At 63.7% G+C, this 12,131-nt stretch overlaps 1 protein-coding gene across 1 annotated transcript; it reads right to left on the bottom strand.

Moving 5' to 3' along the window:
• Positions 1 to 9,088: 9,088 nt before the first annotated feature.
• Positions 9,089 to 11,639, bottom strand: EMIHUDRAFT_463494 (hypothetical protein). Its single transcript, XM_005777594.1, has one exon. It carries the CDS (start codon positions 11,571 to 11,573, stop codon positions 9,408 to 9,410), a length of 2,166 nt encoding a protein of 721 aa, XP_005777651.1. The 5' UTR covers positions 11,574 to 11,639; the 3' UTR covers positions 9,089 to 9,407.
• Positions 11,640 to 12,131: the final 492 nt, after the last annotated feature.

Here is a 12,131-nt window from a genome sequence, read left to right as displayed (position 1 = left end):
GGCTGCGACGTGGAGGGCGAAGAGGCGCGGCGCGGCCGAGCGGCGCAAGTAGGAGAGCACGGTCGCGCAGACGACGCCAGACAGACCGACCTGCCACGCGCGCTTGCCCAGGATGGGCGGCCCGCGCCGCGCCGCCTTCCGAGGCGCGCCGCCGCCGCCGCCGCCGCCGCCGCCGCCGCCGCCGCCGCCGCCGCCGCTTTCGCTGCTGCCGCCGCCGCCGGCGGCACAGGCAAGCGGCGCTGATTGCCGCGCCGCGCTGTGCGTGGCGAGGAGCCACTGGTGCGACGCGGTACCCGTCTGTCGTGTGGGCTCAGAGGGCGGCACTGCATCTGTGGCGGACTGTCTCCCGGAAAAGCCCGCTGGTCTGAGCGCTGGTGATGCGGCGCTGCTGCAGGCTAGCGCATTTGTGCGAGCCCTCGACAGAAGTGCACTTGAGAAGGAGAGGGCGGCGGCCAGCAGGCCGAGCATCTTATATATAGATTGCAACCCGTACTCGTAGTTCGAGTGTTTCTTTTCTGGCCAATAAAACAGAACACTTTCCCCCCCCCCACTTGAAATGCTTCACCTGGCCGCTCTGCAATAGACGCAACCGCAGCCTCGTGCCATTCTCGCCGCGCTGCAGCCTCCAGACCTCGGCTCGGCGCTCTCCAGCCCGTATGCCGCTCCTTCCTCCGTGCCGCGCCGCCCTTGCCGTTTAGCCTGCCGTACCCCCTGCCGTCCGTAACCGCCGTGCCGCCATACCGCCGCTCCTACAGTGCCGCGCCCGCCGTACCGTATGTCCCGCCGTCCGATGTCCTGCCTGCCGTCTGCTGCCGCCGCGCCGCCTTACCGCCGACCCTTACCGTGCCGCGCCGCCTTTACACACACACCTTACTTTCTGCTCGACCGAGTTTGCGCTGATGAGCGAACCGAGCCGCCGGGTGCCCCGCAGCGGCCTCGCTGGGCCAGAACGTCGGCCCCGAGTGCTCCGCAGCAGCCTCGCTGAGCCAGAACGTCGGCTCGCGAGGTGGGGTGCTAGTCTGGGACCCATACGTGGCAGTTCCCTTGCTCCAAGCGCTTGCGCTTCGGCGGTAGTGATCTAATCACCCGAATACCACGTTCGGATCGCTCCTCATCGCAAACCCCGTCAGCAGTTCACCTACGGGTATGTTCGTAAGTAAGAGCTACATACACTGAAAAAAACTCCCATACCGGTAAAGATTGAGCACGACTCTTTCTTCATTCATTGCTGAACTCACACAAAAGCCGGCCTGCGGTTGCCCCTCGTTGGCTCCTTTCCGAATCACCAGCACGAGCGCTTGACGCACCTTGGAGCACTTGCACCTTCCTGTCTCGTAAAATCCTTCTCCTTCATCGCCAGCACGCTCGCTCGCATTTCACTCTCCGCCTCGCAATGTCCACTCGCGCTGCCCTCCTGTCCGCCGCCGCGTCGCTCGTCTCCGCGGCGCCGCTCCCGCTCGGCGACCGCATCGTCCCGCAGTGCACGCAGATCTCGCCGCTCCTCACCGGCAATGGCACCAGCGTCGGCACGTGCGGCCACCCATCGCTGCCTTGCCCGTCCGGCTCGGACATCGACTTCAAGCTGTGCAAGGACCGGTGCGTAACCATCGACCCGCTGAACGACGAGTCCGTGTTTTTCAACCTCGAGTACATCGAGCACACCGCGAAGTGCACCCTCGTCTACACCCCGCAGGAAGCCGACTCGAAGATAGCTCTCGTGGCGGCCATGACTCCCTGCGGCAAGAAACCTTTCGCGGCCAACTGCTCCTGCGGGCACAAATGGGACTGCATGTCCCAGGAGTGCTCAGGCTTTCCGCCCAAGTGCGTTGCGCCATCTCCGTCAAGCCCAGGCCTGGCTCCATCGCCGTCGCCGTCGCCGTCGCCCTCGCCCTCGCCATCTCCCTCGCCGTCTCCCTCGCCATCTCCCTCGCCATCTCCCTCGCCCTCGCTGCCTACATTGGCGATCAACACGGCTTGGGTGTACGGCACCACGATTGACTTGACACTCAAGCTTGGGACGGGCAAGGTGCAAAGCCAGCAGACCATCAAGAATCTGAAGAACGCGCGCGTGAACGCTCCCATTTTGTACGGCGTCGACGTTTTCGACGGCTCGCTCGACTCGTGCGCCTTGAATCCTCTGAACAACCCGGCGAGCCAGATGTTGAGCACCTACAAGGCTCAAGGTTTTGACAAGGTCTTGGCGTCCGTCTCTGCTGGGGTCAACCCGGGCGACAAGTGCCCGATCACAACCCCACCTGAAACCATCGCGCAGAAGATCAAGGACTGCTTCCAATGCGGCGAGGGTGGCATGGACGGTATCGTCTTCGACTTCGAGGCGGGCTGCAAGATTACAGCAGAATCCACGCGAAGCATTGTCAAGGAGGTCAAGAAGGCGTGCCCCAACTACTTGCTCACAGTGCAGGACTTTAATCCCATCGACCTCGTCACGTACTACGACGACCTCAAAGATGTGAAAGGCTTCTTTGGCATGGTGATCATGTACGACCTCGGGCAGGAGCCGATCTCTTACGCGGATGAGATGGTGAGGCGCTTCCGTCAGATCATGCAGTCGGACCCAACCAAGCAGCTCCCGTTCACGCTCTCGCTACCAATCGATCCGTCGCCGCTGCCTTGCCCGCTCGCGCCCGACTTTCTACCTCCTCGTGATCCAGCCCGCCACCCCCCTCGCCTCGTCACCCTCCCGCCGCCTGCTCGCCGCTGCCTCGCCCGCTCGCGCCCGACTTTCTACCTCCTCGTGATCCAACCCGCCACCCCCCTCGCCTCGTCACCCTCCCGCCGCCTCGCCGCTACCTCGCCCGCACCCTCCCGCCGCCTCGCCGCTACCTCGCCCGCTCGCGCCCGACTTTCTACCTCCTCGTGATCCAACCCGCCACCCCCCTCGCCTCGTCACCCTCCCGCCGCCTCGCCGCTACCTCGCCCGCTCGCGCCCGACCTTCTACCTCCTCGTATATCAGCCCGCCACCCCCCTCGCCTCGTCACTCTCCCGCCGCCTCGCCGCTGCCTCGCCCGCTCGCGCCCGACTTTCTACCTCCTCGTGATCCAACCCGCCACCCCCCTCGCCTCGTCACCCTCCCGCCGCCTCGCCGCTGCCTCGCCCGCTCGCGCCCGACTTTCTACCTCCTCGTGATCCAACCCGCCACCCCCCTCGCCTCGTCACCCTCCCGCCTGCTCGCCGCTGCCTCGCCCGCTCGCGCCCGACTTTCTACCTCCTCGTGATCCAGCCCGCCACCCCCCTCGCCTCGTCACCCTCCCGCCGCCTCGCCGCTGCCTCGCCCGCTCGCGCCCGACTTTCTACCTCCTCGTGATCCAACCCGCCACCCCCCTCGCCTCGTCACCCTCCCGCTGCCTCCCCGCTACCTCGCCCGCTCGCGCCCGACTTTCTACCTCCTCGTGATCCAACCCGCCACCCCCCTCGCCTCGTCACTCTCCCGCCGCCTCGCCGCCACCCCGCCCGCTCGCGCCCGACTTTCTACCTCCTCGTGATCGCCGTGCCGTTTGTCTCGCCGTCCGAGACGTCCTGCCTGCCGTCTGCTGCCGCCGCGCCGCCTTACCGCCGACCCTTTCCCCGCCGTCCAATGCTCCGCCGTCCCTTCGCCGCTGTGGTCTGCCGTCGTGCCACCGTTCCTTACCGTGCCGCTCCTTCCTCCGTGCCGCGCCGCCCTTGCCGTTTAGCCTGCCGTACCCCCTGCCGTCCGTAACCGCCGTGCCGCCATACCGCCGCTCCTACAGTGCCGCGCCCGCCGTACCGTATGTCCCGCCGTCCGATGTCCTGCCTGCCGTCTGCTGCCGCCGCGCCGCCTTACCGCCGACCCTTACCGTGCCGCGCCGCCTTTACACACACACCTTACTTTCTGCTCGACCGAGTTTGCGCTGATGAGCGAACCGAGCCGCCGGGTGCCCCGCAGCGGCCTCGCTGGGCCAGAACGTCGGCCCCGAGTGCTCCGCAGCAGCCTCGCTGAGCCAGAACGTCGGCTCGCGAGGTGGGGTGCTAGTCTGGGACCCATACGTGGCAGGCAGTTCCCTTGCTCCAAGCGCTTGCGCTTCGGCGGTAGTGATCTAATTCTTCATTCATTGCTGAACTCACACAAAAGCCGGCCTGCGGTTGCCCCTCGTTGGCTCCTTTCCGAATCACCAGCACGAGCGCTTGACGCACCTTGGAGCACTTGCACCTTCCTGTCTCGTAAAATCCTTCTCCTTCATCGCCAGCACGCTCGCTCGCATTTCACTCTCCGCCTCGCAATGTCCACTCGCGCTGCCCTCCTGTCCGCCGCCGCGTCGCTCGTCTCCGCGGCGCCGCTCCCGCTCGGCGACCGCATCGTCCCGCAGTGCACGCAGATCTCGCCGCTCCTCACCGGCAATGGCACCAGCGTCGGCACGTGCGGCCACCCATCGCTGCCTTGCCCGTCCGGCTCGGACATCGACTTCAAGCTGTGCAAGGACCGGTGCGTAACCATCGACCCGCTGAACGACGAGTCCGTGTTTTTCAACCTCGAGTACATCGAGCACACCGCGAAGTGCACCCTCGTCTACACCCCGCAGGAAGCCGACTCGAAGATAGCTCTCGTGGCGGCCATGACTCCCTGCGGCAAGAAACCTTTCGCGGCCAACTGCTCCTGCGGGCACAAATGGGACTGCATGTCCCAGGAGTGCTCAGGCTTTCCGCCCAAGTGCGTTGCGCCATCTCCGTCAAGCCCAGGCCTGGCTCCATCGCCGTCGCCGTCGCCGTCGCCCTCGCCCTCGCCATCTCCCTCGCCGTCTCCCTCGCCATCTCCCTCGCCATCTCCCTCGCCCTCGCTGCCTACATTGGCGATCAACACGGCTTGGGTGTACGGCACCACGATTGACTTGACACTCAAGCTTGGGACGGGCAAGGTGCAAAGCCAGCAGACCATCAAGAATCTGAAGAACGCGCGCGTGAACGCTCCCATTTTGTACGGCGTCGACGTTTTCGACGGCTCGCTCGACTCGTGCGCCTTGAATCCTCTGAACAACCCGGCGAGCCAGATGTTGAGCACCTACAAGGCTCAAGGTTTTGACAAGGTCTTGGCGTCCGTCTCTGCTGGGGTCAACCCGGGCGACAAGTGCCCGATCACAACCCCACCTGAAACCATCGCGCAGAAGATCAAGGACTGCTTCCAATGCGGCGAGGGTGGCATGGACGGTATCGTCTTCGACTTCGAGGCGGGCTGCAAGATTACAGCAGAATCCACGCGAAGCATTGTCAAGGAGGTCAAGAAGGCGTGCCCCAACTACTTGCTCACAGTGCAGGACTTTAATCCCATCGACCTCGTCACGTACTACGACGACCTCAAAGATGTGAAAGGCTTCTTTGGCATGGTGATCATGTACGACCTCGGGCAGGAGCCGATCTCTTACGCGGATGAGATGGTGAGGCGCTTCCGTCAGATCATGCAGTCGGACCCAACCAAGCAGCTCCCGTTCACGCTCTCGCTACCAATCGATCCGAACATCCACGGCCTTCCCGCTACGGCTGGCCACGGCCTCCCAGCGACCAAAGCCTGGGCGACAGAGTTCAGCCGTCAGAAGGTTGTTGACAATGCCAAATGGATGGGCAATAACTACTACTCATTCAACCCGGGTATCGAGGGGAATCCGACAGCAGCTGCCGAGCTTGCAAAGGCCATCGCCATCGCTGTGAGTCAGTGAATGGCCGTCATGGAGGACGCCTACACACCACCCCGCCATCAATGCCTGCACTCTCGTCTGTGTTCATTAGCTGCTCTCTCGTCTGTGTTCATTAGCTGCTCTCTCGTCTGTGTTCATTAGCTGCTCTCTCGTCTGTGTTCATTAGCTGCTCTCTCGTCTGTGTTCATTAGCTTTGCGCGTCCCTCATTGTGTTCTCTAGTGTCTATGTTTACTGTCAGGAGGTTGTCGCGAGTGAGCGCTTTTTACATACATACATAACATCTCGCGCGCTGGATCGCCTGCCACCTCTGGGCCCTCATCTCCCTCCGCTCCACCCGCCGCCGGCTCGCCTCCGCTCGCCGCCTTACCTCCGCTCGCCGCCTATCTAGCTTGGCATCCGTCGGGCCGCCCAAGGCTTCCGCCGCGAGCTCCTCCGCCCCACGAAAGCGGCGTGTACGGGGCTAGTCACGACGGGGCCGTAGCCTTCGGTCACGAGCATGGCATTCTCGTCGCTTGTGTATGCCGTCCCCGCCCATGACTACGGCGTACGCCCATCCGACTCGCTTTGATTTCCGTGAGGCACGTGGTATCCCATCGCCGTGCCCCCCGAGTTCGAGCGAGATGGTCCGAGTACGTGCCGAGCGAGTAGGCAAGGGAGATCGGAGACGATCGGGGAGCGCGGTGCGTACTTACCCTCGATGTTGACCCTCCACCACTCTCCCCGGACGGCGCCGCTCTCGCATCTGCTATGGCCTCTCTCTCGATACGCAACACGCTCGCCGACTTGGCAACAAGGGTTGACTCCATCGCGCTAAGCGACGAACCTGCCCCCGCCCCTCGGGGCGGGGGCCCCCGCCCCCCCGGGGGGCCCTTTGGGGCCCCTCCAGGGGGCGACCCCTGCTCCGGGGAGGCCGGCCTTCCCCGTGCCGGTTCTCCCCAACCAACCCCGCCGGCAGCGCGAGCTGCCGGCCACATTGAGCGGTTCGTCCGCGTCGCGCACTCGTCCCAACCGGGGGCCGCAGACTCGTTCTGCGCGCCAACAGCTGGTGACGCTGTGTTGCCCTTGAGCTAGTCCTTCCCCGGTCGCCTAGCCTCTGCGCTGTCTGGCGAACGCCTGTATGCCATGCGCGCGGACCACGCTTGCGTGGATACGTGGCTGGCAGGCTGACCCGTGTGCGGGGTAACCCGCGCACGGGGAAGCTTCATGGGTTCGAGTCGTCAAACATTGAGCAGCGGAGGTGTGCCGAGGGGGACCGGGAGGCGGTAAGTCGTCGTTGCCCGGCGCTGCTTGCAGCGCCATGGCGATGGCGCTAAGAGGTTCCTCTTTTCCGCGCCCCCCCCGCAAGGCGCGCGATACACACTGGTACGGGACCCCTCGATCGTCTCGCCCTCCCTCACTGGTATGTTCATTGGGGGGGTCATAACAAACACGGACGGTACAGGATCGAGGTGCACGCTGCCGAAGCAGTGTCGTCCCCCCTCTCCCCGACGGCGATGGCGGTGTGACCGATCGAGCTACAAGAGGAGCTTGTTCGGCATGATCGGGGTGAGCCGAGCAGTTCCTCACTTCCTCAATGGGTGAGCTTCAGATCTCAGGCAAACCTTCCCCCTCACCTTCGGCTCACGTGGATTCGAACCACCGCCGGGATGGAAGCTTCCTGCTTCCATCTTGAGAGACAGCGCCGCCTTTCACCTGTATCAGAGCATCGGGGGTCGTGTGGTGCTGTGTGTGCTTCCGTTGTGTGGAGGAGGAGGTAGAAAGGGAGAAAGGGGGGGGGGGGGGCGGTCTTAGCCGGGCGGTAGAATTGTGGCATCGCCGTTGGCTTCCTCTCTCCCCCTTTCCTCCCTGCCCCTCTCGCTGTCTGGTGCTAATGGACCCCCTTCCTCTCCCTCGCCACCGTCACCGTCACCATCCCCGTCGCTACCGCCCTCCATGCCCGCCGCCCTTTGTTTCACACTCGTCTCTGCCATGTCCGTCGTCGCCGCCGTCCTGTCTGCTGAACTCTGTGCTCCGTGGTTCAGTCGCTTATTGTTGCTCAGGATTAGCTCACGCACCAGGACAGCCTCCTGCTCGTTATTTTGGCTTGCCGATATGCATCCAAAGTTCCACGCTAGCTCCTCCTTCGTCATGTCTATCTTTTTGCAGTATCTCGCGAATGCCGTCCGCGCTTGCTGGGGTGTTATTGCGTTCGGATCCGCCCTCGTCCCCGCCCTGTATCCCATCTCCTTGCGGACCCGGTGGCTCTTGTATGAGTCCCCATATGACCATGTGATTTCTTGGCCTTCCTTGACTCCTCTCTCTGCAAACAGGACCATCACCTGCGCAGCTGCCTTGCCTAATTGTATCTCCTCGTAGCGTACGAAGTGCGTCGCCCTCGTGCCTCGTTTCGGCTCATTCGATGCTGCAGGCCAGTCGAAATTAATTTCTCCCAGGCGCGCCGCGACGCTGTCAAAGTCGTCCCCGCTCTCGTCGTCACTTCCATCCAGCTGCGTCCCCCCTGCTGCCGTGTGTCGTGACAGTTCGTCTGGTACTGTCTCTGGTGGCTGCGCCGTTCCTGTCCGGAAGATCTCCCCAGTGTAGATGCTACACACCTCGAATTTCTCCAGCCTCCTCGTCGCCAGTAGGCCGAGTTCCCCTTCCGCTATGCTAGAGGGGCCTACCTTCGCCCCTACCACCGTGCCGCCCGTCGTTAGCATGGCCGTCGTTACTTTCGCCGTCGCCTCTGCTGCTTGTTGGCGGAGCGCCTCGCGCCTTCCCTCGTCTCCATGCTCCTCGTCTTGTTCTTTTTGTTTTCCTGCGCTTCCTGTCGCTGGTCCGGCGACGTATCTTGCCGTCTGCCTTCGCTTCCTGGCGGGCCGCGTTTCCTTCCCCTCGCCCCGTCTGTTTTCTCCTGCGTGGTCGCCCTCGCGTGCGCCGCTCGCCGTCTGTTCTCCTCTCTGCTCGTCGTCCTCGTCCCCTCGCTGTCGTCGCTTCCCTCCGGCGCTCGCCGCATCGTCGCTCCTGTCACCGCGTTTCCTGCGCTGGCCTTCGCCTTCGAGCTCGCAGTGGGTCGTTTTGAGTGTCATCCCCATCGCTCTCGTCGTTCTGCCTCTCCCCGCTTCGAGGCGTCTCTCTGCCTCTTCCCTTACCTTCTCCTCGGCCTCACGTTGTCGATGTCGCCTCCGTCGCCAGCAAATACACGCATTCGCCGCCCACTCCATTTCTCGTATCCTCTCCTTCCTTTCCTTCTGTCCCTCTTTCAGGCGTTCTGTTTCCGCGGCTACTCGTTCCTTCCTCTCCGCCTCAAGTCCCTTCCTTTTCCCTTCCCGTACTTTGATTATTGATGCCGCCGTCTGTTGCAGTGCCTTGAGTGAAGTCACTTTGTGTCTGGTCTGTCTCTGACGTGTCTGATTCTCGGTACTCGGAATCTGTCGGGCCATATTAATTGAAATCTCTTGTCTGAGATTTAACGCGCAATAAACATCAGTGTACACCGAGACTGCACACTTAAGCTAGGTATACCTGCGCAGATTGTGCCGCGCCTCGGGCAGATAAGAGAGCTAGAGAGGAACGGTTCTCTACTCGCTGTCACGAGAAGACGAGATTGAGGCATGAGGGGTGCCGCGGCGAACGGCTCTATTGCAATAGACACATTGCCGATGCGTATGGCCCGGCGCGGTGCGACCCCGACAACGCAGCCCGCGGGATGTGACGCCTCCCATGAGGGGTGAGCGTAGCCCGACAGCGCAGTCCGCAGAGATTACGCCATGAGCGTGACGTCGGTGCGCAGGGGAGGCGTACAGGTGTTGCCAGAGGAGTCTACCCTCGCCGCCTTGCTGCCCAGAGCCGTGCGGTCTGTCCCCGGCTCGTCGTAGGCGCGCTCTATCGAAGGCCTTCGGAGGCGTTTGCGCTGCACGAGGCTGTCGATCTCAAAGTCGAAGCGCCCCGCTCCGCCGGGCCCGAACGGCGAGAGCACGTGCACCACAAAGGTGGCGGCGCTCGTGACGCAGCGCCGGATGAAGGCCGTGTGAGGAACGACCACCTCGGAGTCGTCGTCCCCCGGCGAGAGTGGGACTCCCAGCGCCGAGAGGGCGTGGACATACTTGCTGTCCCGCTTCAGCGCCAGCATGAAAGGGCTGTCGGCCTGCGTCTGGCCGACTTTGCACAACGAGTCGATCGGCGTCAGCGGGGCGCTCAGCGCCTCAGAGAACAGACGCGCGAATCGCTGGCGATCGGGGACGTTATCGAAGAAGAGCTCGAGGAGCTTGCCGGGCTTGGACCACAGGTCTGGGATCCCGTCGCCGCCGAGCGCGGTCACGTACTCGGCAAAGTGCTGGTTCGGGGTTGGGCCTTGCTGCGCGCCCGCCCCGTCGTGCATCCCGAGCACATCGTCGACGAGCCGCCTCGCCTCGAGGTTGGAGCCCGACAGTGTACGCACGCTGACCATGCAGGGCGAGTAGAAGAGGTCTGAGACGGCGTTTGGGACGGCGACTCGCAGCGGCGAGGAGCAGGTAATCGGCCCCTCCTTGGGCTTCACGGCGCTCAATGGGAAGCCGAGCTGGCACGCCGACTGCATCGCAAAGGCATTCAGGCCGTGGCAGTCTTGCGCCTCGGCGACGTCGATCACGACGTGGACGGCAAACAGCAGCGAATACCGGTCGGTGAGCGGCTTCCCGCTGCACCCCAAGGCGAGCAGCCTGGTCATGTACTCTGCGATCTGCGAGAGGCTGCCCGTGGACTTGCTGAGCGTCACGGCCGTGTCGATCGCGACCGGCGTCGGGATCAGAGCCTTGCTCGGCGGCCCGCTCGCAGCGGCACCCGCCTTCTTATCGGATCGATCGGGCAAGTGGAGCCCGATGCGGCGGGACTCTGCAAAGATCTCGCCCGCGTTCTTCGCCGCCACTCCCATTGCAGCAAGCTGCCTTTTCCGCTCCCGCAGCCAGCGGCTACGGCACGAGCTGGCGGAGCGGCCACAGAGCGTGGCGGCGATGGCCTTCCAGCAGAGGCCATCTCGCACCCCCTCGTCAATGGCTTTGTCCTCCTGTGGCGACCACATGTCGCCGCCTCGGTCTGCCGATGCCGGTGCCGCTCCCAAAAGAGGAATATCGCAAACTGCCGGCTCCTTGTCCTTCCGCTTCTCAAGCCGCAGCCAGCGGTTGCGAACGGCGTGATTGGTGCGGCGGTCGCCGCGGTCGTTCAAGGGAGGCAGCATCAAGGCGATCTTCCTCCAGATGGTCCCGATCTTCGAGACGGCGCGCATGATGATCTCATCCTCCTCCGCCGACCAGCCGGCCTTGGCCGCGGGGCCCGGAGCGTTCGAGGATCCGACGGTGGCCTCTACAATCGACTCGATGGTCAGTAGACTCCACCCCATGGGCGCATCCTCCCCGAGGCTGACGGAAAGGGGCGACTCGCGGCCGTCGAGGCTGGCGCCAAACGACAGCGACGACTGCAGCGATGAGGCAAAGCACACGTCGGGGCTGATGGAGCGAGCAACGGCACGGAAGCCGCTCGGGTCACCCCTGTCCACCGAGACCGTGACCCGAAACCAAGCCTGGCGCCCTGACGCGTGCAGTAGTGGCATCTCAAAGACCTTTCCATCCCACTCGACCTCGCCGGTCTCATAGGTGGTGATGAAGTACGGGAGGAAGCCCGTGATCCACTCTGAGTCGCACAACGTGTACGAGCGCGTCAGGGCTAGCGGGTTGCCGCTGCACCCAGGGCGAACAGTCAGCATGTCGTCGTGCAGGCCGCATCGCACGGGGGTCAGCCTGCACGAGGCGCCCTCGATGTGGCCGTCAAAGGAGAGGACCTCGCCGGCATCCGGGTCGGGCGCCGGCCCCTCGTCGAGGAGCGCGAGCAGCGCGCTGGAGACCGACTGGAGCGAGTCCTCGCGCGCGATGCCGGCCGAGGCTGCAGCGCGCATATATGTCGGGGGAGTCGGGCGCCGCGCAAGTTGTGAGTCGCACCCAAAGGTGGCCTTGCTCCTCTCCTGCCCAGCGTCTTCTTCGCTGTTTATTCACAGCACGCCACTAGGAAACCTGTTTATTCACAGCCCACGGTTCCCTGGGGTCGCCTCGTGAATAAACGAGTATAAAGAGCGGTGTCTCTTGCCGATCAATACAACGCCGGTGTGATTTTTATTTTTCTTTCCCGAGGAGCAAAACGACGCGGCGAAGGGCCGGGATTGGAAGGAGGACCCGCTCGGGTTCGACACCAACCCGATGCGCGCCATGTGCATGGCGTTCGAGTGAACGCCGTGCAGGCAGCCCGTGCCTTTTGGTTTACCCCGTTTGTACCGCGTTTTGTTGTGCCCCCGAGTTCATAGATCATACGCACAGAAGAGCCGTGCGGCAAGAAGAGCTCGATGGGGAGCGAGAACTGCCAGAGGTGCTCACCCAGGTTTCGGAAGTCCGCCTTGATGCGGTCAGTCCCCCCCAGGTTTGACCGCGCAGCTCGCAAGACTCGTCGAACACTCGTAGCC

Source organism: Emiliania huxleyi (assembly GCF_000372725.1).
Source record: "Emiliania huxleyi CCMP1516 unplaced genomic scaffold EMIHUscaffold_26, whole genome shotgun sequence".
Lineage (NCBI taxonomy): Eukaryota > Haptophyta > Isochrysidales > Noelaerhabdaceae > Emiliania > Emiliania huxleyi.
Note: the sequence above shows the minus strand (reverse complement) of the source record. Positions and strands in the feature narration are given on the sequence as shown.

Coding starts and splice junctions, on each gene's coding strand:
- EMIHUDRAFT_463494 (XM_005777594.1), bottom strand. CDS start 11,573: ATGCGCGCTGCAGCCTCGGCCGGCATCGCGCGCGAGGACTCGCTCCAG.